This window comes from Bos indicus x Bos taurus, chromosome X (assembly GCF_003369695.1).
Source record: "Bos indicus x Bos taurus breed Angus x Brahman F1 hybrid chromosome X, Bos_hybrid_MaternalHap_v2.0, whole genome shotgun sequence".
In the NCBI taxonomy this organism is placed as follows: Eukaryota; Metazoa; Chordata; class Mammalia; order Artiodactyla; family Bovidae; genus Bos; species Bos indicus x Bos taurus.
Genome location: NC_040105.1, coordinates 37211917 through 37239543, shown reverse-complemented (window position 1 = coordinate 37239543; position 27627 = coordinate 37211917). Strand labels below are relative to the sequence as shown.

The following is a 27627-nucleotide window of genomic DNA, read 5'->3' as shown; positions in this document are numbered from 1 at the left end:
TGGTTGGATGGCATCACCAACTTGATGGACATGAGTTTGAGCAAACTCTGGGAGTTGGTGATGGACAGGGAAGCCTGGTGTTCTGCAGTCCATGTGGTCACAGAGTCGGACACGATTGAGTGACTGAACTGACCCACTCCAGTATTCTGGCCTGGAGAATTCCATGGACTGTGGAGACCAGAGAATAACCCAGAGGTTTACCCCACTGTTCTGAAAACCCCACTGTAGATGGAGACCCCAGAATTAGAGGCCCCACTCTGTTCCCTGAAGGACTTACTCACCAGCCTGGCTTACGTAGAGAAAAGGCAGATGAGTTGGATCAACTGAAGTGTTCAGCTGTGTTAAGCTATTAGTCAACAAAGAGTCAAAGAAAACCATAATTTTCTTCACTTGGTGATGATTTCTAAAAGAAGTAGCCAAAAGCTAAATTTCAAGATGACTTCAGAAAGACACCTCTGGTAAAAATCCCCCAGTGAGGGCCTCCTTCACATCTGAACAAATTCCTGTCACACTGGCCTGACGTCCTCACCATCATGGCTGTCTATCTCCAGGCCCTGAATCTCACATTCTATCAAACATTAAACAGGGGAGAGTTAAGATTGCATGCGAGCATGTATGTGTGCTTGTGTGCTTAGTGGCTCAGTCAAAAGAGTCAAAAGAGTTGACTCTTTTGCAACCCCATGGACTGTAGCTCACCAGGCTCCTCTGCTCATGGAATTTTTCCAGACAAGAATATCGGAGTGGGCTGCCATGCCCTCCTCCAGGGGATCTTCCCAACCCAAGGATCAAACCCAAGTCTTCTGTGTCTCCTGCATTGGCAAGCAGATTCTTTACCACTGACCAGGGTGGGCAGAAAACTCTTTATAAACAACTTTCATTGTTCTCTATGCACTTGTCTGTGTCTGGAAGGAGACAGTTGAAATTTGAACATTTCAATTGGTGCTGATTCCTAAATTTTTATACCTGGGAATAAAAGAACGAGAAATGTGTTTAATCATATTGCTTCAAAGCACTGTTCAATATCTGTGTCATCCATGTCTTTACCTAAGGAGAGTGGAATATATTGATGATTGTTATGAGAACTCTATCTACAGCAACATGGATGGACTGAGCAATTATCATACTAAGTGAGGTCAGAAAGAGAAAGACAAATACCATATGATATCTTTATATGTGGAATCTAAAATGCAACACAAACTTATCTATGAAACAGACTCACAGACACAGAGAACAGAATTGTGGTTGCCAAGCGGGAGAGGGGATTGGGAGTTTAGGTTTAGCAGATACAAACTATTATATATAGAATGGATAAACAACAAGGTCCAACTGTATAGCACAGGGAACTAGAGTCAATACCTTGTGATAAACCATAACGAAAAAGAATATATACACATATGTATAACTGAATTAGTTTGCTGTGCAGCAGAAATTAACACAACATTGTGAATCTGCTATACTTCAATAAAATAAAATTTAAAAATCTATCCATAATCCCTTAATGTCGACTAAGATCAAACTATATAAGTTTCTCTTTGATTATGCCTTTGAAAACCAGAGCTGTATGACGTGTTGAATAAACATGTGTGATTAGTACTTGTGCTTAGCAAATGCTTTATTATGTGGAAACCATGACACAAATGCTCATCTTGTTCATATTCAGTGTTATTTTCACCCTGTACAAAAGTTGTTTTAAAATTAACCACTTTAAAGGTTCTCATCTGGCCTGTGAATAAATATTTATAATGTGCTTTGCCTATGAAGAGGGTTATTAGCATGCAAGCTTTGACAATGAATGATTTCCTGAAGATTTTTGATGAGCAAAATGACTAAACTTAATGAAGGCATTTTATGCTTGTAAATACCTGACTCCAGGCCTTCAAAATCATCAAGAAATGTCCTTCGTGAGATATGGTTTAGAAGAATCACAAAAATGAAGAGCTTGGTGAGACTTAATTGGTCTCTTTGCACCTGTATTTTCCCTAAGTAAATATAGAGCAGATTCATGAAGTACATTTATTTTTTAACCAGATTATAGTTCCCATGAGTACAATAAGGCACTATAATAGACAACAGGGTCAGATTATATGCCCTGAATCAAAAGGTCAGCATTTCTTTCCATCATAAGATAGACAATAAATAAGAAATAGATTTTTTTCCTCTGTGATGGAAGAAAATATTCTGAGTCATTTCAAGTTCGCAATTTGTGGATGAGATAGGGAATGGATCACCCAAAACATGCATAGAATTTTTAAAACCATATGGTTTGAAAATTACTGCCTTTGGTAGAAATAGCAGGAGTAGGAGGGATCAAAAATGCACAAATAAATGAATCCTCCAAACCTTAGCCTGAAACACTCTTATTGTTATGCAACTGTGTGGACAAGCAGAGCATATCAGGGTCAGAAATGTAATGTCACCTTCGCTGCATGAACAAATACTAAATCATACTAAAAATTCACTCAGAGAAAAGGACAGAAAAAAAGACATAGATGTCTCATATAGAATTTACGTGTTTGGGAGGAAGGATCAGCCTGCATGGAAAAATTCTTTTTCTTCCCTCGTGCCTACTTACTCCAGCCTGAGTCAATGCTCATCATGGTGCACGACACTGGGCTTTGTTCTCAGTGACCTCCTTCTTTTTATATTACCCCACCATGGATCGAGCCCTCATCCCCTGCATTGAAAGGTGGATTCTTCACCACTGGACCACCAGTGAAGTCCCTCAGCTACTTCTCTTCACTTATACCCCAGAACACCCCATATACCAACAAGCCAGGGAAAGACATCAAGTCCAAATCATAGAATCTGATATAAGCACTGGCCCCCCAGGTGTGACCCTAACACAAAGTTCCTGTACTCCTAGTAGTCCCCTGCCCCCTGGCTTCACTGCCCACAGTGGGCTCCAAAGGGAGTACCAAGTAGGAAAGGCTCCTCCTTTCTCTGTAGATGTTGGCTTCAAAAACTTTTATTTTCAATCATCTGACTTTCTGACCCTTACTCTCTTTCTTCCCATCTCACTTCTTCTAAAACCCTCACCACAGTAATTCTCTAATCTGATTTAAAGCAAAGACCCTATTACTTTTTTACTGTCCACCATTACTCACCCAGCTGAAAATCCATGACCTATCCGCACATTCTCTCCCCCGCAAATACCTTCAAGTCCCAAGCACTGCTCATCCTCGATTGAATCACCTGGAAAAAGCCTACCGCTGGTTCACCCTACTCTTCTGCAAGCGCTTCCAAGAGCTGAATGTGGCTAGACCTCGTGACTTAAATAATTGTTTTTACTTTGAAATAAGGATCGAAAAGCCCAAACCAGCAGCCGTAAGTCTTTTCATAGTTTCCTAATTAGTTCTTTCCCTTGCTCTCCGAGAAAACACATTGTCCTCTCTCACTAACTGCCGATTTCTAGTCTAAATTCTAGCCTAACCCCTAGCCTAACTCCCGAGTTCTCATCTAGCTTCTTGATATTCCAGTGATGGCTTAAACTTCTTTTTCTCAGAGGAGCCTTCCTTCATCACCTCATGTAAAAGAGCCTCTTTCCAATCACACTTTAGTCCCTTACTTTGCTTAATTCATCTCTGTAATAGTTAAAACAAACTGCCTCACGTCATACACATACATATAAATACACAAATATATATAGTATTTGCTTATTGGCTGGCTTCTTCCACTAGATCATAAGCTCCAGAGAGACAGGGACTTTCTCCCATTTACCCACATCCAATACAGGATTTCTCAACTTGAGCACTACTGGTATTTTGTGCAAAATAATTTTTGTTTTTTTGGAGGGGAACTGTCCTGTGCATTGTGGAATGTTTAGCAGCATCAGTGACCACTACTAATTACGTGCAGTACCATCCAACCTAGTCATAACAATCAAAAATATCTTCAGATGTTTTCAAGTATCCCTCAGGTCCAAAAGGGGGCAAATATCACCCCTGATTGAGAACTACTGCTTTAACATGATGCCTGGCACATAGTGGGTGCTAAGCAAACATTTTATGAATGAATGAATCACCACACCATGGATCACCAAAAAAACCCAAGAATATAATTTATTGTCCTAACTTCCAGCAGAACTCTATGCCTTACCAGCAAAAGTGAATTGACCTTGTTTTACTGACATTCAGAGACAGGTAAAATGGATTTTGTACCAAGGGTTCTCATCTGGGACGTCATGTTATAATCACCTAGGAAAAGCTTTGGAAAAACTACTGATGCCAGAACAGTTAAATGAGAATCTCGGGTTGCGGTTGGGCGGGGCAGCGGGGGGCAGTCTAGGATGTTGTTGTTTAGTCCCTCAGTTGTATCCAACTTTTGGTGACCCCATGGACTGTAGACCACCAGGCTCCTCTGTCCAGGGGATTTCCCAGGTAAGAATTCTGGAGTGGGTTGCCATTTCCTTCTCCAGTGGATCTTCCTGACCCAGAGATGGAACCTGCTTCTCCTGCATTAACAGGCTGATTCTTTACCGCTGAGCCACTAGGAAAGCCCGGGGGTCTAGGATAGAGAGTTTTACAAAGCTCCTCCCATGATTCTGATTTGTAGCCTGGGTTCAAATCCTGTTCTTTTCAGTCCTCCAGAGACTAATTTCACAGCATTGCAATCCTCATAAATAGGACATTTTTCCTCACACATCTGCATTACTGATCAGTGTTTTTAGAATGGGAGAAAGTGTATGTCAGCGTAGTAACTGCATTTGTAGCTTCTATTCCCTGTCTCGTTTTTTTTTTTTGGCCACACCCCATGTGGGATCTTAGGTCTCTGACCAGGGAACAAACCTGGGCCCCCTGCATTGGAAGTGCGGAGCCTTAACCACCAGGAAGTCCGGACCCTGCCCCATTTTGATCCATGTTCATCCTGCTGCTGCTGCTAAGTCACTTCAGTCGTGTCCGACTTTGTGCGACCCCAGAGATGGCAGCCCACCAGGCTTCCCCGGCCCTGGGATTCTCCAGGCAAGAACACTGGAGTGGGTTGCCATTTCCTTCTCCAATGCATGAAAGTGAAAAGTGAAAGTGAAATCACTCAGTCATTCCCGACTCTTAGCGACCCCATGGACTGCAGCCCACCAGGCTCCTCTGTCCATGGATTTTCCAGACAAGAGTACTGGAGTGGGGTGCCATTGCCTTCTCCGATGTTCATCCTAAGTGAGGCAATTTAAAATTAGTGTTCTATTTGGTGGCTCAGATGGTAAGGAATCTGCTTGCAATGCATGAGACCTGGGTTCAATCCCTGGGTTAGGAAGATCCCCTAGGGAAGGAAATGACAACCCACTCCAGTATTCTTGCCTGGAGAATCCCATGGACAAAGGAGCCTGGTGGGCTACAGCCCATGGGGTCGCAAAGAGTCGGACACAACTGAGCGACTGACACACAATACATACTAGTAATGAGAAAAAAATGTATTATCTTGTAATTTCCTTTTTTGATAATGGCTTATGCTATGGAAGAAAATGTATTCTGTCATATTGGGACCAGATGTCACAAAGGCTTTAAAATAGTATGATGTGAAAGTTTTATAGTGGCTTACCTGCTGGAAACAAAAGGATTGTAGAAGCAGATACCCAAAACAAAACCTATAGGGAAGCAGGGTTAGCATTACAAATTGCAGAGTTAAGTTACATATGATGCCCTGCTAGTGAGAACATTGATAACTATGACTTTGTGTCTTATTAAGTAGACAGTTTTTCATTCCCAAAGTGGTAACGTGTAGCTTGAAAAATGAACTCTGGTGTCAAAGATGAATAATTCTGAAGTAAAATGATTATTTTCTAATTCTAGAAAAGATTTCTTAAGGGAGTATGTGTTTCTCCCATTTGAAACTGAAGGACTGTCAGCTACAAAACTAATAGGCCTAATATCTATCATCATATTGCAATCATTGTTCATAAAAATAATGCTGATTAAATTCCCCATACAATATAATCTAGTTCATATAAAGTTCTGTTTGTATTTCAAAAGAATAAGTATTTTGTGGTTGCTGCATTGTTTTCTACACATGGTCAATTGGAAAAAAAATGTGTTCATCTTGTTTAAGTCTCCCATATCCTTTCTGATGTATGTTTTTGCCAACTTGTTGTGTTACCTATTGAGGGAGTGGTATTAAAATCTCCCATATGATTATGAATTTATCTGTTTCCTCTTTTTATTCTATTAATTTTTATTTCTTATGTTTGGAGGCTATTAAGTGCATACAAATGTAGGACAGTTATGTCTACCTAGTGAATTGACTCCTTTATAATTGTGAAATGTCTGTCTTCTCCTCAAGTAATGCTTTGTGCCTGAGAGCCTACTTTATCTGATGTTAATGTACGTATGCTATATATCTGATATTAACATATATGTATATGTGCATATATATGTATTTTTAATAAATAACATATATATGATCATGTTGCATGGCATTTCCTTCCTATCATTTTGCTTTCAACTTTTTACACTTCCCTAATATTTTTTATGTGTCTCTTGTAAACAGCATATCGGTGGATTAAGTTTTGTTTTGCCTTTGGTCTTTTAAGTGAAACATATGATATAGTTATATTTAGCATAATTATGATACATTGAGGTTTAAATATATTATCTTAGTGGTCCCCAACCTTTTTGGCACCAGGGATCAGTTGCATGGAAGACAATTTTTCCATGGATCTGGGGGCAGGGCATGGTTTCGGGATGATTCAAACACACTACGTTTATTGTGCACTTTATTTCTATCATTATTACATCAGCTCCACCTCAGATCATCAGGCATTAGATCTCAGAGGTTGGGGACACCTGTATTATCTTATTGCTTGATACATATTTGTCCCACCTGCGTTATGCTATTTTTTTTCCTCTCCCTTTATGCCTTCTTTTGAGTATTTTTTATTATTATTACATTTCTTCATTCTATTGGCATTGTAGTTATACTGTTTTTAAACTTTTCCTTTATTGCTTCAGTTCAGTCGCTCAGTCATGTCTGACTCTTTGCGACCCCATGAATCGCAGCACGCCAGGCCTCCCTGTCCATCACCATCTCCCGGAATTCACTCAAACTCACGTCCATTGAGTCGGCGATGCCATCCAGCCATCTCATCCTCTGTCGTCCCCTTTTCCTCCTGCCCCCAATCCCTCCCAGCATCAGGGTCTTTTCCAATGAGTCAACTCTTCGCATGAGGTGGCTAAAGTATTGGAGTTTCAGCTTTAGCATCATTCCTTCCAAAGAAATCCCAGGGCTGATCTCCTTCAGAATGGACTGGTTGGATCTCCTTGCAGTCCAAGGGACTCTCAAGAGTCTTCTCCAACACCACAGTTCAAAAGCATCAATTCTTTGGTGCTCAGCTTTCTTCACAGTCCAACTCTCACATCCACACACGACCACAGGAAAAACCATAGCCTTGACTAGATGAACCTTTGTTGGCAAAGTAATGTCTCTGCTTTTGAATATGCTATTTAGTTTGGTCATAACTTTCCTTCCAAGGAGTAAGCGTCTTTTAATTTCATGGCTGCAGTCACCATCTGCAGTGATTTTGGAACCCAGAAAAATAAAGTCTGACACTGTTTCCACTGTTTCCCCATTTTTTTCCCATGAAGTGATGGGACCAGATGCCATGATCTTCATTTTCTGAATGTTGAGTTTTAAGCCAACTTTTTCACTCTCCTCTTTCACTTTCATCAAGAGGCTCTTTAGTTCCTCTTCACTTTCTTCCATAAGGGTGGTGTCATCTGCATATCTGAGGTTATTGATATTTCTCCAGGCAATCTTGATTCCAGCTTGTGCTTCTTCCAGCCCAGCGTTTCTCATGATGTACTTTGCATATAAGTAAAATAAGCAGGGTAACAATATACAGCCTTGACATACTCCTTTTCCTATTTGGAACCAGTCTGTTGTTCCATGTCCAGTTCTAACTGTTGCTTCCTGACCTGCATATAGGTTTCTCAAGAGGCAGGTCAGGTGGTCTGCTATTCCCATCTCTTTTAGAATTTTCCACCTTTATTGCTTACCATATATAAAATGTATCTTTGACTTGTCGAAATACAATTTGATACTTTCACCCATGTCATTGACAATGTAAGGGCCTTTGAACACTTTAATTCTATTTTCCTCTCAATTTATATTCTTATCCTGTATTTTAATTGACATTATCTATTCAACTCTATAACCTCAGATATGCAGATGACATCACCCTAATGACAGAAAGTGAAAAGGAACTAAAGAGGCTCTTGATGAAAGTGAAAGAGGTGAGTGAAAAAGCTGGCTTAAAACTCAACATTCATAAAACTAAAATCATGACACCCAGTCCCATCACTTCATGGCAACTAGATGGGGAAACAATGGAATCAATGACAGACTTAATTTTCTTGGGTTCCAAAATCACTGCAGATGGTGACTGCACCCATGAACTTAAAAGACACTTGCTCCTTGGAAGAAAAGCTATGACAAACCTAGACAGCATATTAAAAAGCAGAGACATGACCTTGCCAGCAGAGGTCCATCTAGTCAAAGCTATGGTTTTTCCAGTAGTCATGTATGGATGTGAAAGATGGACCATAAAGAAGGCTGAATGCCGAAGAATTGATGCTTTTGAACTGTGGTGTTGGAGAAGATTCTTGAGAGTCCCTTGGACTGCAAGGAGATCGAATCAGTCAACCCTAAAGGAAATCAGTCCTGAATATCCATTGGAGGACTGATGCTGAAGCTGAAACTCCAATACTTTGGCCACCTAATGCGAAGAGCTGACTCATTAGAAAAGACCCTGATGCTGGGAAAGACTGAAGGAAGACGGGAGGAGAAGGGGACGACAGAGGATGAGATGGTTTGATGGCATCACTGACTCTATGGACATGAGTTTGAGCATGTTCTGGGAATTGGTGAAGGACAGGGAAGCTTGGCATGCTGCAGTCCACGGGGTTGCAAAGAGTCGGACACGACAGAGCAACCAAAAGGCAACAGTTCAACTCCATGAGACATTATCATTATTGTTTTATAGAGTTGATAGTCATTAAATTATCAAAAAATTTACTTCTTTAATTACTCTTTCTTTACTCATTTCTTCCTGCTGCTGCTGCTAAGTCGCTTCAGTCGTGTCCGACTCTGTGCGACCCCAGAGACAGCAGCCCACCAGGCTCCCTCATCCCTGGGATTCTCCAGGCAAGAACACTGGAGTGGGTTGCCATTTCCTTCTCCAATGCAGGAAAGTGAAAAGTGAAAAGTGAAAGTGAAGTCACTCAGTCGTGTCTGAACCTCAGTGACCCCATGGACTGCAGCCTTCCAGGCTCCTCTGTCCATGGGATTTTCCAGGCAAGAGTACTGGAGTGGGGTGCCATTGCCTTTTCCACATTTCTTCCTAATTTGCCCTAATTTCTTCCCAGGATTATTCACTTTTGCCAAAATAATAGATTTTTGTATTCCTTGATGTGGAATTTCGAATTCCTTGACTTCTGCTGCTGACTAATTTTCTCAGTTATTTGCCTAAATTTTTTTATTACTTCATCTTTATTTTTGGAGGTTATTTTGCTAGGGACACATTCTAAGTTCATGGAACTTTTCTTCAGTATTCTGAAGGTGTCAAAATACATTGTCATTGAAGGTGTCAAAATACATTGTCATTGAAGGCAAATGTATTGTCTGTCTTTGGTTTTCTATTGTTTCTGTGAGCTGTTAGATGTCAGTCTTCTTGTTTGACTTTTGTAGGTAATTTGTCTTCTGTGTTGGAAGGGGATGCTACTTCATAATTTTTCAGTTTCCTTTGGTTTTCAATCATTTTAGTGCAATGTGCCAAAACGTGAGTTTTATTTTATTCACTCTGCATGGGACATCTTAGGGATTCTTGGATCTGTGGCCTTCAATCTCTGCTACATATCCTGTTTGCCTCTCTACATCCATTCTCCACGCTCCTCTGCCTTGGGAAGCTGACGTATATTGCTTACAATAGCTCCCATGCCTTCTGATTCCAGTTGATTGCAGCCAATGAGGAGCATTAGTAGGAGGTCAGAAGGAGGTTGAAGAGATTAGGATAATGATTCCTCTGGCTCCCTTTTTTGGAGGTATCCTGGGTTTGCTGTATCCTTTGACAAAAGGGAACTACTGTTCCTCTCAAAGTGGCTTTCTCTACATAATTGTTTAAGCCTCTTTTCCCCCTTAAACTTATGGGGAAAAGACTGATAGTTCCATAGTTTCTCAGCCCAGGTTATTGCAATCTGATTTGTCATTCACCTGCCCACACCCGTGTAATTAGTCCCTTTGTAAATAAGCTCCCCTCAATTTATGCTAATTTGAGTGTGCCACCTTTATCCTGGCAACCTGACTATACAGTAACTAGTATGAGAAGTAGTCTCTGATGGTTATTTTAACTGTATTCTTATTGTGATGGTTACTTTTATATATCAAATTTTCTGAGCCACAGTTTCCAGATATTTAGTCAAACACTATTTTGAATATTTTGGTGGAGGTATTTTTGAATGAGATATACATTTAAGTCAGTGGACTTTGAGTAAAGCAGATTGCCATCTATAATGTGGGTGGGTCTCATCTAATCAGTTGAAGGACTGACTAAAACAAAAGGCTGACCTCCCTTAAGTAAGAGAGAATTCTCTAGCAGACTGCCTTCTGACTTCATCTGCAATATAGGCTCTCCTGGTTCTACAGAAGGCTGCCTTTGGACTTGAAATGAATTTCTTTCCTGAATCTTCAGGTGGGTGGCTTCCCCTTCAGATTCTGGGCTCACCAAGCCTACCCAGTTGTGTGAGCCAATTCCTTAAGTTAAATTCCTTCTCTATAAACATACATCCTGTTGGTTCTGTTTCTCGGGAGAACCCTGACTAACACAAGGTATTAGGAATTAGATCCTTGTGAAATAAATCCTTAAATGTTCATATTCTAAGGGAGCTCATGGATGATCTTCCTACTGAGAATCATGAGCATGAGTAATTCATGGCATGAGGTGACATCATAATTACTCACATTATCAGCAGAGGGTGAAATGCATGTGGAGGGCAAGGTACTGGAGGGTCAAGGGGCTATAGGGTAGTCTCAATGGTAACAAGAGCACTAAAAAAAACTGTAGAGTCACCTGGAATCTTACCATAACTTTGGAAAACACAGATAAAAATTAAGAGTTATGAACACAAAATTTAAAACCTGCACTATGACATTAGAAGGCCTCCAGGGCAAGTTTGAAGGAGTCCGTCATTTCCCATAATTGTACAACATCACATTGATCCATCACATAGGTGACTTTAAAATGGTAATCACAAGCTCCATATAAATGTAGTAAATGTGCAGTTTAAGACATGTTGCTTGATACACAGAGGTGACCCATCAACTGCAGTATCATTCTAATGTGAAAACAAGTTGATCATGTAACCACCTGAAACCAAAAAAAGTTAGCTATAATTTGTGTCCTATATGAAATGGTGGAGTTACAAAGGGGAGAGGCTCAAGTAACATGAAATAGTAGTGAAAGTCTCTGCCTCTGTAGCTGGTCAAGAGGCTGAATGTTGAGGGCAAAAGTTGTAGACTGTATCAGGTTCCTGAACTATTCATTGTGGATTGCCCATACCTACTTCCCGAACACACATCATTGTAAATAAATCCTTATTGAATTATTATACTTCGAGTGTTCATCTGCTTCCTGTAGAAGACCTGATTAATATGGTCCTTCAATCATTTTTGGAAGATAGTCAGCTATTATTTCATCAGATATTGCTTCTGTCCCATTCCCTCTGATCTCCTTTTGGAACTACAATTATGTGTGTTGAACATTCTCATCATGTTCCTTTTACCTCTATGATTTCTTGCATATTTTCCATTCATTTATTTCCCATTCTGAATATTTTCTCACAACCTATTTTTAAAATTTCACTAATTAAATATTCAGCTTTGTTTAAACTACTATAGAACCAGTCCTTTAAAATTTTAATCTTGGTTATTGTGTTTCCCACTTCTGGAAATTCCATTTGGATATTCTTCATAGTTTCTAGTTGGTTTTTTTTTTTTAATTATTTATTTATGGCTGCACTGGGTCTTTGTTGCTGTACAGGGGCTTTCTCTAGTTACAGCCATCAGGGGATACTTTTTAGTTACGGTGTTTTGGCTTCTCATTGCAATGATTTCTCTTGTTGCGGAGCATGGGTTCTATGCGGAGCATGGGTTCTGTAAGAGCAGGCTTCAGTAGTTTCAGTAAGCGGGCTTAGTTGCCCTGTGACATGTGAAATCTTCCCAGACCAGGGATCGAATCCATGTTCCCTGTTTTGGCAGGCAGATTCCCAACCACTAGATCACCAGGGAAGTCCTAGTTTCCAGTTCTTTGAGGAAATTCTCAATATTATCTCAAATACATTAAGCATAGTTTTTTTTTTTTTAATATATTTTTATTTATTTGTTGTACCAGGTCTTAGCTGCAGGATGTGGGATCTAGTTCCCCTATCAAGGATTGAACCCAGGTCCCCCACATTGGAAGTGCAGAGTCCTAACCACTGGACCACAAGGGAAGTCCCGAAGCATAGTTATTTTAAAATCTACTGTATTCTGATAATTCCACCATCTAGAATTGTTGAGTTGTTCCTATTGTCTGTTGATTTATGATAATGTTTTGTCTGTTTATGTGCCTAGTTATATTTTATTCTGCATCCGATGATATATGTGAACAATTAAGGATCTAACTTGAGATCTAGGATGATGTTTTCTTCCTCCAGAAAGAATTTACATTTGCTTCTAGAAGTTGGCTAGAGGCATTAGCAATGCCAGGTCATGTTAATTTGATTTCAAGACTTGGAGTGATTTTAAATTGAGCTTTGGGCTTCCCTGGTGGCTCAGTGGTAAAGAATCTGCCTTCCAATGCAGGACAAGCGGGTTCAATCTCTGGGTCAGGCAGATCCCCTAGAGAAGGAAATGGCAATCCACTCCAGCATTCTTGCCTGGGAAATCCCATAGACAGAGAAGCCTGGCGGGTTTCAGTCCTTGGGGTCACAAAAGAGACAATGCCGGCAAAAACTGAGATTCAATGCCTGCAAGATCAAGTTTTATTGTTTTACACTATTTTTCTAGGGTGTAATCCTTGGAGTCTCAACCCAAAATATGATTGTTATCAGAGATCTCCTCCTTGGCAGGGCACAAATCTGATTTTACCTCCTGGCTTATGAACAAAAAGCTTTGTACCTTCTCTCCCCTCAGGGGGAAAATTTGTCCCAAATGCCCTGCTCATGCTTCAAAGTTTCATTCTTCTCCAGGTCTTAGATCCATGATTCTTGCTCATGTTGTTGAAGCTCCGATTCCTTTGAGCAAATGATTATATTTTTGCACAGCCTTCCTAATTGGCAGTGAAAGGGTTAGTCCTAATTACTTAGACTACTATTGCAGAAGCTTTTAAATATAAATTGAATGGTTTATAAAATGGGTCTAAATGTTTTATCAGTCACTCCTATGAAGAACACTTCTCAACAACAGAATCTATTTAGATTTGGAGGATAAATAATTATTAAAATCTCTCAAACAGAAATTGCATATAGCTATTTTAAGCATAAATCCAGATATAAAATATTATCCATGAAAGCAAAATTGAGGGTCTCATTAAAACATTTGAATGATTTCACTTGCAAGTTTTTACAAATTCAATGTTTAACAACCTTTGTGTTTTATTTTTTCCTTACAATTATATAACTTAAAGAAAATACAGATTTTTTAACCAAACACCATAAAATGCCCCCAAAGCCTCTGTAGTTTACCCCATAGTGGTGAGTACCCACATTTGTCATGCAGGAGACCAGAGTTTGATTCCCCAGTGGGGAGGCATGGAAATCTTTTGGGGGCTTCCCTGGTGGCTCAGACGGTAAAGAATCTGCCTGCAATACAGGAGACACAGGTTTGATCCCGGGGTCAGGAAGATCCCTGGCAGAAGGGATTGGCTACTCCCTCCAATATTCTTGCCTGGAGAATCCCATGGACAGAGGAGCCTGGTGTGCTACAGTCTGTGGGGTCACAAGGAGTTTCACATGACTGAGCAACTAACACTTTCACTTCACCACGCAAATATTACTATTATATATGGACCACTGCATGAAAATAGTTGATAAGGACTTTCCTACCAAGGCTTATTTCACATTCCCTCTTTCCTTCTAATAACACTCACTTTTCATCATAGAAGATGAAAATACAAGACTTTTTTTCACATAGGTTTTGTCAAGGGATAAATCTACATGACTAAATGTTGGTGATTGGGAGGGTCCTGAAGACAAGACTCCCAGGAACTTGAAGGAAAGATTTGCCTTACTAAGAAAAATCAATAAACCCAAGTCAATGTGCACTTTTTTCATTGGATGTGATAACTTCATTCCTTGTAACACAAGAATTGCTGCAGCTATGTATGACCATGACCAAATATTGCTGATATGCTGAGGATAGTAGAATGGAAAGCTGGACAGCTCAAAGGTTCCAAAAACTTGTTGAGCTATTGAACCAACCCGGAACATGTCTACTGTTGTATTTCTGACTATACCAGAAAACAAAGGTCCTTAGTATTTCAGCTCATCCTATTTGAATCTTCTTTTTCTTGCAACCCGGATGCTAACAGAGCTATGGTGGTTTTAAAGCATGGTCCCTAAAGTATTTGACATTTATTGAATGTCAAATATTATAGAAAGGTAGGCAGCTTCTAGAAGCTGGAAAGGCAAGGAAATGGATTCTCCCCTTAAGCCTCCAAAGGGAATGTAGTTCTACAGGCTCATTTTAGATTTCTGACCTTTGTGCTGCCTTAAGCCACAAAATTTATGATAATTTGTTACAGCAACAAGAGGAAACTAATACAGTGATTAAGAACTTGGGTGCTGCTATCAGCCTCCTAAGTTTAAATTCTTCTACTACTTACTGAATATGAGACCTTGGGTAAATTAAACTCTCTACCCTGCAGTTTCATCTCGAAAAATGGGATGATGGTAACAGAAGCAAACCTGCTGGGTTGTCATGGGTTTAAATGAGAAACTACTTAGGAGTATCTGAAGCTTTATAACTTAAAAACAAATGTAACTATTGTTCTGCTAATATTTATAATTTAGTATATTTGTACCTTCTCTCCTATAAATCAGTTGTGTTTTTTTTTTACATAGTCATGGAGGAGGAAGGGTGTGAGAGCCTCTACCTACAGCATCTTATTTGATGCCACAACCAGTCATAAAATAAGTATAATTTTGTTTTCATATGGGAAAACTGAGGTTGTGGAAGGTTAATTTTTCCAAGTGACATAGCTAGTAAGAAGACAAATCAAAGCAACTTATTCACTATTGCATTCACTACACTATTTGCTGGATGATGCACGAATATGTGCAAATAACCATTGCAGTGGGCACTCCTAAATAATGAGGACTCTAGACAGACTGACACTAGGTCACCCTTTCTTGACCCTCACTGGCACAAATCCTAGCTCTTTAACAGCAAACTACGGTTTCCAGAATGGTTGGAGGCAACGGAGAGAGACACCCAGTTGCAGGAGCCCTGCGGGAGAGTGGTGATGGCAGGGCTGGGATGAGGGGAAAGGAAGGTGGAGCCACTGCGAGGACGCAAAGGCGGGGCCTGCGTGGGGAACGCCCCGGGCCATGCACGGGGGCGGGGCCTCCCCAGAGGCCAGTGCGCGGCCGCGGAGCTTGACCCGCCCATAGCTCCGCCCCCCAGGAGACTCGGCGCCACCATGGAGGAGTACCATCGCCCCTGCGACGAGGTACCGCCCCTCCGTCGCCCCCGAGTGACCCCCGCCCCCGCCCGTTTCGGCGCTTTGTCTTGGCAGAGTGGTCTCCTGGCACCCGGCAGCCAGGAGAAAGGAAGGTGGAGCCACTGTGAGGACGCAAAGGCGGGGCCTGCGTAGGGAACGCCCCGGGCCATAAACGGGGGCGGGGCCTCCCCCGAGGCCAGTGCGCGGCCGCGGAGCTTGACCCGCCCATAGCTCCGCCCCCCAGGAGACTCGGCGCCACCATGGAGGAGTACCATCGCCCCTGCGACGAGGTACCGCCCCTCCGCCGCCCCCGAGCGACCCCCGCCCCCGCCCGTTTCGGCACTTTGTCTCGGCAGGGTGGTCTCCTGGCATCCAGCAGCCAAGAGAGTTGGGGTGCAGCGTCCGCCGTGCCTAGGTCCTCTCCACAGGGCCTGGGATCCGCCCCGCCCTTCTTCGGCCCCCAACCCCGAGGCCTTGAGGGTGGGGTGAGAGTCGGGATGGCAGGAGCTACTGGGAGCGCTGGGGGCTGGCAGTGGGGTCGGGGCCGAAGGTTAGAAGCCTTGACTTAGGGTGCGTGGGGTGGCGGGAGCCGCCCGTCTACAGGGCGGGCCTTGGGAACCGGTCTTCCTGGCTGCTTCCTCTGCCCCTTGGTGTCCCCAAAGCAGGGGCCACATCCCTGCCAAGCGAGGCCCTGGTGGCAGAGCCGCTGCCCCTCCCAGGCGCTCTCACTGGGGTGGTTTGGAAGGAGGTACTTTATGGATTAGGAGCCCTTGCTTATTGACTCAGGCTTCCCAAAACTTCACCAGAAGCCCGTGATGTCAATTGTCATCTTCCTGTTACCCACGGGGGACTGTGACTTTCATGGCGGCTAAGTCAAAGTTAGAACTGCCAGAAATGACAGCCACTCCATTTGAACCCAGACCTCTGACTACACAGCTACAACTCTGGCTTCTCTCTAACCAGGAGGAGGATGAGGCCTGTTGGATCCCAGCATAACCTGTGGCAGGGCAGAACAGACAAAGACATTTTCTGTCCAGTGGTAGCCACAGGTGAATGGTGCCGTGAAATAAAACTAGGCAGGCACCTGGTGGAGGTGCAGCATAAAATAGTGTATTATTAGACCCCTGGAAGGGCGTTCTGGACCATTCATCTTTAGGATGTGAGCTTTTGCAGAAGTTAAGATCACATTTAAACTCAGGCTGCTATGATGCAGGTGGCATACAGGCTTCAAGGTTAGTGGTTTTCTTATTTTAGAAATTGAAACATAAGCAATTTCATCCTCAAGGCATATCCCCCGAAAGTACCAGTCTCCTGACTCCTGAGATGGTTCTGTACTGCTGTTGCTGCTAAGGTGGTACCCCCTAAATGCCTGTATTATAAAAGAAATAAAATTACATGTGTTACCATGGCCATCCAGTACAACCTGATTCCCTGGTGACCTTCCAAATTGAACGGAAATGGACATTATTTAGTTTGTAGACCACTTTTGAAAATAGATAAGGACCTTATTTGAAGGTAAAATTATTTTAATAGGGGCAGTTGTGACACCTGTTTTCATGATTATTCTGATGATTTAGGGTGTTGTTGGGGAATTATCTGGTATAATTAAATAAGTTGAAAATACTTTAAATCTGTACTCAACAAGGTACTTATTTTCAGAATTTACTTCGGTTTTTTAACTATTTTGTTGTATAGTGGGATTTACAAACATGCTGATGTCATAAAGCACCTAAAAAATGTCTCCATGGAAACAAGTCATGTACTACCTGAAATGTTTTGGTTTAGACTGAGATCTTATCACATAACCTATTTCTTGACTCTAGGACATTTTTTAGTCATTAATAGTTGCTTTTAACTCAAGATTGTATCAGGCCACTCCCCAAGAAAGACAAAGTTGCCAGACCTGTTGTATTATGGGCATAGATTAAAGGTCTAAATATTATTTATATGTTATAAAGTGACAGTAATTTGGAATGATCAAGTATTTTCATAAACTTTAACTCAGGAAAGTCACATATATTGCCAAGCATAAGTTAAGAACAAAATTCAAACTTACCAGCATTCTTTTTTCATGGCCCCCCTCATTATTATTTGGTCACAACTATTTCCTGTGTACTGATAACACATATGTCTGTCTCCTGTTTCCTGAGCTTTACAACACAATGATCTGCAGTCTGGGTGTTTATCAGAATCACCAGGAAAACACTTTTTTTTTTCTTGTGCTGCCCATATCTTTGTAAAAAAATTTTTATTTTATGTTGGAGTATAGTTGATTTGCAGTGTTGTGATAGTTTCAGGTGTACAACAAAATTATTTAGTTATACATGTATATATTCTTTTTCAGACTCTTGTCCCATGTAGGTTATTATAGAATATTAAGTTGAGTTCCCTGTGCTATATAAATAGGTCCTTGTTGAGTATCTATTTTATATATAGTAGTGTGTATATGCTAGGAGAAGGCGATGGCAACCCACTCCAGTACTCTTGCCTGGAAAATCCCATGGATGGAGGAGTGGCGGGCTGCAGTCCATGAGGTCGCGAAGAGTCGGACATGACTGAGTGACTTCACTTTTACTTTTCACTTTCATGCATTGGAGAAGGAAATGGCAGCCCACTCCAGTGTTCTTGCCTGGAGCATCCCAGGGATGGGGGAGCCTGGTGGGCTGCCGTCTTATGGGGTCGCATAGAGTCGAACACGACTGAAGCGACTTAGCAGCAGCAGCAGCAGCAGCAGCAACAGTAGCAGTGTGTATATGAGTGCTCACATTCTCAGTCATGTCTGACTCTTTTGCGACCCTGTGGGCTTACTAGACTCCTCTGCCCATGGAATTTTCCAGGCAAGAATACTGGAGTGGGGTGCCATTTCCTCCTCCAGGGTATCTTCCCAATCCAGGGATGGAACCCTCATCTCTTGCATCTCCTGTGTTGGCAGGCAGATTCTTTACCACTAGCACCACCTGGGAAACCCCATATGAGTAAAGCACTTTAAGAAAAATGTTGCCTAGGCTCTGCCCAAGATCTAATAAGTGAAAATCTCCAGGGAGGTAGGTGGCATGGCATTTTGCGATTTTAAAGATCAAGGTGGGATTAGTAGCCTCAGTAATCTAATCCTAATGCCCCTTTTCACTGCGGTCCCCTGTCACCAATACCTGTCTAGGCCAGCCTAGGGTATTCTGTGTAGCATCATAGCTCCCAGGAGAAGGAAGTCTGTGTTGAAAGCCACTATATCTTTTGTTTTCCATCTTTAGGTTGGCTTCAATGCTGATGAAGCCCACAATATTGTTAAAGAGGTGAGTTATGTATCTTGTTTATCTTGAAGATTGATGCGTTGGTGAAATTTTTTAAAACTGTGTTTTCACTTTCAGTACAAAGTTAAAAGCCTGAGTATTAAACAAGATTTTTAATATTCATTCACTAATTCTTTATAGGGCTGCTTCTGTGTTTGTTATATTGCATGCTGTCAGTCATATTGTATGCTCTTAGGCATCTTGAGGCTTACCCTGAAAGGGATATTTAAGTGTTGATCTAGAATATTGGCTTGCTGTTTTCTAAAGCTGATTTTCTGTCTTTTGAATAAAATAACTTTTATTCCAATGGGGCCACATATTATTGTAAATGTTTAATAGTTCAGAATCATGTATTAGAACTTTGTAGCCAGGAATATTTCGTTATTAAAACAAAATGCAGGATCTTGCCTAGCAGTCAAGTGGTTAAGATTTTGCCTTCCAGTGCAGGCGGCATGGGTTTAATCACGCCCCCCCCCCAAAAAAAAAATAGAAGCAATATTGTAACAAATATGATATAGAGTTAAAAATACTAAACCACTAATTTTTTTTAATGAAATCATGATTTTAAAAATGCAAAGTTTTCCATACTTTGACAATGCAGAAGCACAAATGAGAGCATTGGGGAGGCGGAAGATAGCATGGATCACGGGAGGGCAGGAATGATAGCAGCCTCATTTTTCAAAGTGGAAAGTCAACAAAGACTGTCCTTGCTGGATGGAACATGAAGCAAAGGATGCTGAGGTATTGGAGGAGTCTTTTCAATGGTACCTGCTTCTTTACACAGATTATGAACCACATGAAAAGACTAAAGAGTGAGTACAAGGAGAATCAAATATCATCTTTGTTATTGGTTAAAAACTAAAGATTGGGGTTTCCCTGGAGGCTCTGTGGTCAAGAATCCACCTGCCAATTCAGGAGATGTGGGTGTGATCCCTGGGTTGGGAACATCCCCTGGAAGAGGAAATGGCACCCCACTCCAGTATTCTTGCCTGGAAAATGCCATGGACAGAAGAGCCTGGTGGGCTACAGTCCATGCGGTTGCCGAAGAGGCATGACTGAGGGACTGAACGACAACAAGATTAGAGATGGGAGCTTGTTTTTCAAACTGCGTACCGGTTCAGTTCAGACCTCTGAAGAGGCATCCAGGGAAAAGTTAGAGTCAGCAGAAACACTTAACCAGGCTGGTGCCTTTCGTTGGTTTGGGTGAAGAGGGAAGGAGAAACCCAATACTCAGGTCCACAGCATTTGGAGATCACACCCACATCTCCTGAATTGGCAGGTGGATTCTTGACCACAGAGCCTCCAGGGAAGCCCCAATCTTTAATGTAGTTTTTAACCAATAACAAAGGTGATATCTGATTCTCCTTGTACTCACTCTTTAGACTGGCTCTCCCAGATGAGAAGGGTGGAGCACCAGCAGGTAACTTGCTCCCCCTCCATGGGGAGGAATGATAACAGGTGGGGCAAGAGGCCAGGGATGATCAGGAAAAATCCTCTGTGTAGAAAGAAACATCCAGAGTAGAAAAGTAACGTGCTCCTAATGGTGTAAATATACTGAAGTAAAAATAGTGAATTCACTATATTGAGGGGACATGGTTGGGGCAGGAGGTGGCAGGTGGTCACAGGGAACTAAATTTTCATGTCATAGCAATAAAAACGTTATCTGGAGATATGTAAGGGACCCTTAAGAGATTTTAAAAACCAGTTGTACCCTAAAAGTGTTTGCTCTGCAGAAGGGGGCTAAGGATGGGGGGAAAAAAGTAGGGAGGAGAGGATTTTTGCTTTTCATTGTAAACTCTTCTGTTGGATTTTTTCAACCCACATGCATGGGTTACTTAAATAGTTTATTCAGGTAAAAGAACCATGCTTCTTAAAATGTGATACACATACTTAGTGGTGGTTAGGTGGTCCTAGAAGCCACTGAGTGTGTTTTAGGGCATCAGTTTTACTTCCATACTTGCAAGAAGGGGTTAAGTAATATAAATAACCATTTTCAAATACGGATAACAAACGGATACAATGGATACAAATGGATACACTATGGAGTCAAAAGCAAGCTTCATTTGAAATTTTCATATGAAATATGAGACTTGAAAGACATCTCAGGTTTCCCACAGGTGGCATTTTGCTACTGGTCTATTCTTTTTCCTCTCCCTGAGCCAACTCTGTTTGCTATTGAGACATTAAAAAGTTGAGGGAGAGAGGTGGGGGAAGGAGGGAAGGTGGACAGAGAGTGGGGTGGGGAGAGAGAGCGCTACTGAAAACATTTCAACACTTCCCAGATGACTGTATAATTTCAGCAGGCATTTTTGTTTTTCTTATCTTCTGCCAATCTCCTTATTTTCTTAAGAGTCCTTGCTCTGAGCTCCTCTGCTACTATATTTTTCCTACTGAAGTCTTAGAGCCACTCACTCATCAGTGATATGCATATATTTTATTCATTGTCAGTAATAGAATTTGCCACAAACACATTTTGGTAGAAAAAGTGGGTTACAAATGGAATTAACTTGGAGCTTAATCTAAAGTACATTTGATTCAGGATGTCCAGAGAGTATATCAAAGCCAATATTACTTGAACAGCAAACATGTATGGAGTGTCTGCTACGTGCCTGACTTCTGAGTTTTGCCCTGTGGATACAGAGCAGGTTAAGGACCTCATTATCTAGTAGGTCTCCTGGTTAATGGTAATGAAGAGGCTAAATGTTAATTAATAGTAATTAGCAGGGTTATTTACAATGGCATCCACAGGCCCCGGATGTTTCTATTGCTTCAAACAGAAATTGAAGTGGTCCTATTAGATAATGTGAAAGGGAACAAGGGCTCTTGTTTCTCATTAAGGTATGGCAGTCTAGGGAGAGGCAGAGGTTTCCCAAAGACTGTCAGCTTGGGAATGGTAAAGCCAGAATGAAATTGCTGGCCCACTGACCCTTGGGCCACTGACTCTCCTAACTCTTCATGTTATTGAACGTCCTGGGAGAATAATTTGAGCCATGTTACTTTCTTCAGTCCCTCTAAATGTCATTTCTCTTTTTATATTTTATAATTAGTGAAGATATTATACCATCCAGCTTAGGATTCCATATTAATTAATGCCTCTTGCAGGCAGACTCTTTACTGTCTGAGTCACGAGGGAAGCCCATTAATGCCTCTGCATGCGTGCTCAGTCATGTCTGACTCTTTGCAGCCCCATGGACCATAGCCTGCCAGGCTCTTCTGTCCTTGGGATTTTCCAGGCAAGAATACTGGAGTGGGTTGCCATTTCCTCCTCCAGGGGATCTTCCTGACCCAGGGATTGAACCCGCATCTCCTGCATTGGCAGGCGGATTCTTTACCACTGAGCCACCTGGGAAGCCATTAATGCCTCTGCTGCTGCTGCTAAGTTGCTTCAGTCGTGTCCGACTCTGCCTGTACTATAGTCCAATTGTAGTAAATGAAAGCTGTGCACCTGTGTGTATGTCTGTCTTATTAAGCTGGATTCTATGAATGAACTGAATAAATGCGTTACTCTCCTGGCTCTATCCCTTGAATTAAAAATAGTAGCAGCCAAATAAGTCAAGAGAAAGACAAATACTATATGATCTCACTTATATGTGGAATCTAAAAAACCCCAAACTCATAGAAGCAGTAGAATGATAATTGTCATGGGGTGGGGAAGATGTCAGTCAGAGGGTACAAACTTCTAGTTATAAGATAAATAAGGGACTTCCCTGGTGGTCCAGTGGTTGGGAAAATAGGGGTTTCAAGAGATGAAGTCACTTGCAAAAGGTCACACTAGGGTGGGAGAGGTAAGTCTTAAAGTGAGTCTTAGAGTCTTAAAACCTAAGACTGTGATGCTACACCAGTGCTCTTCATCAAGTATCAGAAGTGGATACTAGTAAACACTGTGGGAAAATGTTTAACTGTTTCTAGAGTGCCTGAAAAGTAGTGTTTGTTGATGATTCACTTTTAGTGGTAGGTGTGCTTGCTCTTTGATAGCTAAGCATTATATGGATGAAAATATAATTATTGTACATGAGAAATATATTTTTTCATTTGTCTCCTTTGTTTCTAGCATCTGAAACCTAGGTCAAATCTCAGGTGTTGCAAAGCCATTCTTTAACCAATTGATACCACCCTTTTAAAATCACCCCCCCCATAATCATTTTACAACATAACTTATCACCCTGGATTGGTCTTCCTTGTGTGATAGAGTTCTTTTATTAGCTTCTCTGCTAGGCTGTTGAGTTCTTTACAGTAGAGGCCATGTCACATTTATCTTTACATGGCCTGTAATATCTCAGAGTGAGATAATGCATGCAGAAATGCTTTGAAAATTCTCCAACAGTTAGAGACAATGCATAATAAATATTTACCAGATGCGTATTTTCTAAAATGTTTTATTGGGTTATATTTTATATTTTGAATAAATCTTTTCCTGCAATATGTGTATAATTGTCCTCTGCCCTTTTAGTGTATAGATGGGGTCTTGGGAGGTGAAGATTATAATCAGAACAATATCAACCAATGGACTGCAAGCATAGTGGAACAATCCCTAGCACATCTGGTTAAGTTGGGAAAAGCTTATAAGTATATTGGTAAGTATTTGTGTCCTTCCTCATTAGTTTACTCACTTTAGTCTCTGTGGTTTTCTCTGAATTTAGAGAATGTAAATGAATGATAGACCCTCAAGTTGGATACTAATAGGGTGTGAAGGACTTTTGACTTATTCATCCCCAAATAATCTATGATAATACCTGAAAGATGGAGATCTCTTGCTACTCAAAAGCAGTTTGTGCTCCTGCCAACCATCTACTTGTCTTGGTAACATCACCTTTTACATTTGCACCGGTTATTTTCACTGAAACCGCCTCAGCCCTACTGTCTTTTCAGTAGGATTGCGAGGTGACACATAATATTGATTTTCTTTGTTTCTGTGTCTGAATTATGCCTATGGGACAAGGCACATGATTTGGCCCACATTTTTCCTGTGGTACGATTACCATTGGTTATGGCACTGGGCAACAAACAGACTGGATCCAGTGAGTTCACAATTATTGTAATAAATCATCAAAATGAGAGACTTAGGTTTTTCAATTGATTCACTGAAGGCTTTGTTTTCTGTTATTTATTTATTTATATAGCATTTACTGCTCTGAACTCAAACACTTACTTTTCCTTTTAAGTGTTCTCACTCTGCATCTTTATTTTTAGTGACCTGTGCAGTGGTCCAGAGGAGTCCATATGGCTTTCACACAGCCAGCTCATGTTTTTGGGACACCACATCTGATGGTAAGAGGCTTTGTATGTGCGTGCTAAGTCACTTCAGTCCTGTCCGACTGTTTGTGACCCCATGGACTGTAGCCCACCAGGTTCCTTTGTCTACAGGATTTTCCGGGCAGGAATACTGGAGTGGGTTGCCATTTCCTACTCCAGGGGATCTTCCTGCCCCAGGGATCGAACCCACATCTCTTATGTCTCCTGCACTGGCAGGCAGGTTCTTTACCACTAGCGCCATCTGGGAACCCCTAAGAGACTTTAAGCTGACTCAAACAAAATCCAACTTCTGATAAAGTTAAATAGTGGTCCTTGTTATTAAATCTTTATTTATCTCTACTTAAATTCCCACAAGACTTGATCAACAGAATTGCTTTATACCTAGTGGCAAGTCTGCTATCAGACAAATAGGAAAGGGGAAGAGTTAATGGGTTGTATTAAATATGATATTAAAACCTATGAAAAATGTATATATATTCCTGATAATTTTGATGTTTATGATGTTTCTGAGTCCCTTCGTTGTGTTTTCAGGAACCTGCACTGTAAGATGGGAGAACCGAACCATGAACTGTATCGTCAATGTTTTTGCCATTGCTATTGTCCTGTAGTTGGCTAAAAATACTTGGCCAAAGCCATTAACCTAAGAATTTGTCAGTGTATCCTTTCTAAAAAGAGTAACAGTTACTTATTCATATGCTAGATGACAAGTGTGCAATATGCTTCAAAACTATCAACAAAAACAGAATAGTGCAAGCAAGCAGTCTCGTGGGAAGTTGGCAGATTTTCTCATTTTCCATACAGGATCATTTAAATAGGGAAAACTTAATGTTAGCAAAAAACAAATATATAAATATGGCATGACATGAAAATACACTCTTAAATTTACACCAGCTTTTCACTAACAATATGTATGTAAGGAGATGGGGAAATCCATGAAGATAATTAAATTTTCTTTCAGCTAGAAAAGTTAACAGGGATAAATATATGAACAAAAATGCTGCAAGGATAACTGTGGAGAAAATGATAAAAATCAGTTAATGCTTAGTTTTTTATTTCTCCTCAGTTGTATGTATGATTTAGTGGAAAGTAATCCCATCCTTTTTTTTTTTTTTTCCATCAACTAGTAGCAACTGTTATTATTAACTTGTTTACCTTTTCTGAGAATAGCTAAATCACTTTTTAAAATTTAAAATTCTTAGATTTACATCTGAGGACGAATTGAATTGGGTAACCTGAATTCCCTAGGTAAAGAAAATTAGCAAAATAAAATAAAATTAAATTAAAAAAAAAATTAGTTACAGCATATGATGAAAGTATAAGACTCCAACAGCTGCCTTACAACTCATTCATTCCAGATAGAAGACGCATTTATTGAATGTCTGTTATGAGCTATTTTTCTGTTAATCATAGTTATCAATATGCCGTTCAAACTTTCTTTTGGTACCTAGTCAGTTGGACAACATTTATGTCTGGGAAAGAGAAAAAAATATTGTTTTATAAGAGGAAAAAAGTGAATCTGGTTATCCAAGTAGGAATAAGCAAATGAAAAGCAATTATTACTGACAGAGAATCATTGATGTAATTTTAAGAATGGCTCCTAGCAAGCAAAAAACTGCATAAAATATGCAACTCTTAGTTAAAGGCCTTATTATCAGTCTAATACACAAGTAGTAAATTCCATCATTGCTTTAGTTACAATCATCTGTAAATAATTTTAAGTACTTATGAGGGGTTCAAATTGAGTAAAGTGTAAATTAAAAGTATACAATCATTAGCAGGTTATTGAATATCTCAGGGCTTATGAAATGTAGTTAAATTTGTGAAAGAAATAACTGATAAAAAATTAGGGTACACAGCTGGCCACCAAATGCAAAGTCAATCTGCTATTTAACCTTGAAAACAAAATCAATTTTGCATATTACCACTAATACATGTAGGGAGTGGAACCATGAGTCATTGAATTCCAGGGGGAAAGGAAGGCATAGTGTTGACAATGTTAAGAGAGTATTCTTGTAGGCATGCTATGTGCATGTTTGATATTTTGCCGAGTAACAATAATTGTTCAGTGTTGAAGAAGATGATTAAGAAAATACAAGGATAGAGTTTAATGCAGTGATCTACACTTTGGCACATTAAATTTTTCAGTGATTACCTTTATGTTAGTTTACGCTGCTGGCTTTGGTGCCCTTGAAGATTTTAATAGTGACCAAAATATATCTGTGCAGTTAAGGCTCGCTTTTGACTATTGTTATTGAAGCCTGATTTTAAGAGAATAATAATCAAAAATACCTCGTGAACTTGCTATGTGCTCTGTTTCTAGTTAAAATGTAATAAAGATTATCTTCCTGCACTGTATGTTTGCTTCTGGATGATCATTGAATAAGAAATGACATCGTCTTTAAGAAATTTTAAATAATAAGAATGGGGACGTGAAATGAATGTTGGACCACAGAGATACATTGTACAGAATAAATGCTGTTAAAATAGCAAGCCAAACACTGGTGTTCACTGGGTGAACACCGATGTTAACATAAATAACAGTTCCTATTTTATGCCTTCTATTATTTTTTAATGAAAAATTATTTTAAAAAGCAGTATAAAATATATTCTGTAACTATTTATTAGCTTCTAATAACTATTTGTGGCAAGGAATTTTGTCCTATTTGTCAACTTGCAATTGAGTTGTTGCTGTTTTGTGTTTTTTTAATTAAGGACTTTAAGTATGTAAAATTAGGGTATTCAGCTGTAAGTACTAACTTGGATTTTGGTAAAGCTATAATTTTATGTTTGTAAAGTACCAGTATACCGCCCTAAATGATGGCAACATCTCATTACGTTTTCTCTGATAAGAAGTACTTTTTTGCTCTTCTTTCCAAGTTGGGTGTTATCTAATTATGAGTCACCGAAAGCATTTTCATCACCTACAGCCGTCATCACATTTTTAAGGTAATGTTACGATACTGCGGATTGTATTTTTAAAGTTTGAGTAAGAAACTATATCCTTGATAACAGGTTTTTAAAAGTGGGATAAAAATCTGTGATTTTTTTTGTGTGTGTGGTAAAGGAATTAGGTCTTTTTTTATCAGATCAGATCAGTCGCTCAGTCGTGTCCGACTCTTTGCAACCCCATGAATCGCAGCACGCCAGGCTTCCCTGTCCATCACCAACTCCCGGAGTTCACTCAGACTCACGACCATCGAGTCAGTGATGCCATCCAGCCATCTCATCCTCAGTCGTCCCCTTCTCCTCCTGCCCCCAATCCCTCCCAGCATCAGAGTCTTTTCCGATGAGTCAACTCTTTGCATGAGGTGGCCAAAGTACTGGAGCTTCAGCTTTAGCATCATTCCTTCCAAAGAAATCCCAGGGCTGATCTCCTTCAGAATGGACTGGTTGGATCTCCTTGCAGTC

The 27627-nt window shown here is 40.6% G+C and overlaps 1 protein-coding gene across 2 annotated transcripts; it reads left to right on the top strand.

The window, feature by feature from the left end:
- Positions 1-15640: 15640 nt before the first annotated feature.
- DYNLT3 (dynein light chain Tctex-type 3) lies at positions 15641-26574 on the top strand. 2 transcript variants are annotated; one of them, XM_027534078.1, is made up of 5 exons: positions 15641-15688; positions 18928-18969; positions 23417-23540; positions 24157-24234; positions 24751-26574. In XM_027534078.1, the coding sequence occupies exons 1-5, from the start codon at positions 15659-15661 to the stop codon at positions 24825-24827; spliced, it is 351 nt and encodes a 116-aa protein (XP_027389879.1). In that variant the 5' UTR covers positions 15641-15658; the 3' UTR covers positions 24828-26574. The 2 variants fall into 2 exon arrangements, with proteins under 2 accessions (XP_027389879.1, XP_027389878.1); XM_027534077.1 differs by lacking the exon at positions 15641-15688 and adding an exon at positions 15864-15969.
- Positions 26575-27627: the final 1053 nt, after the last annotated feature.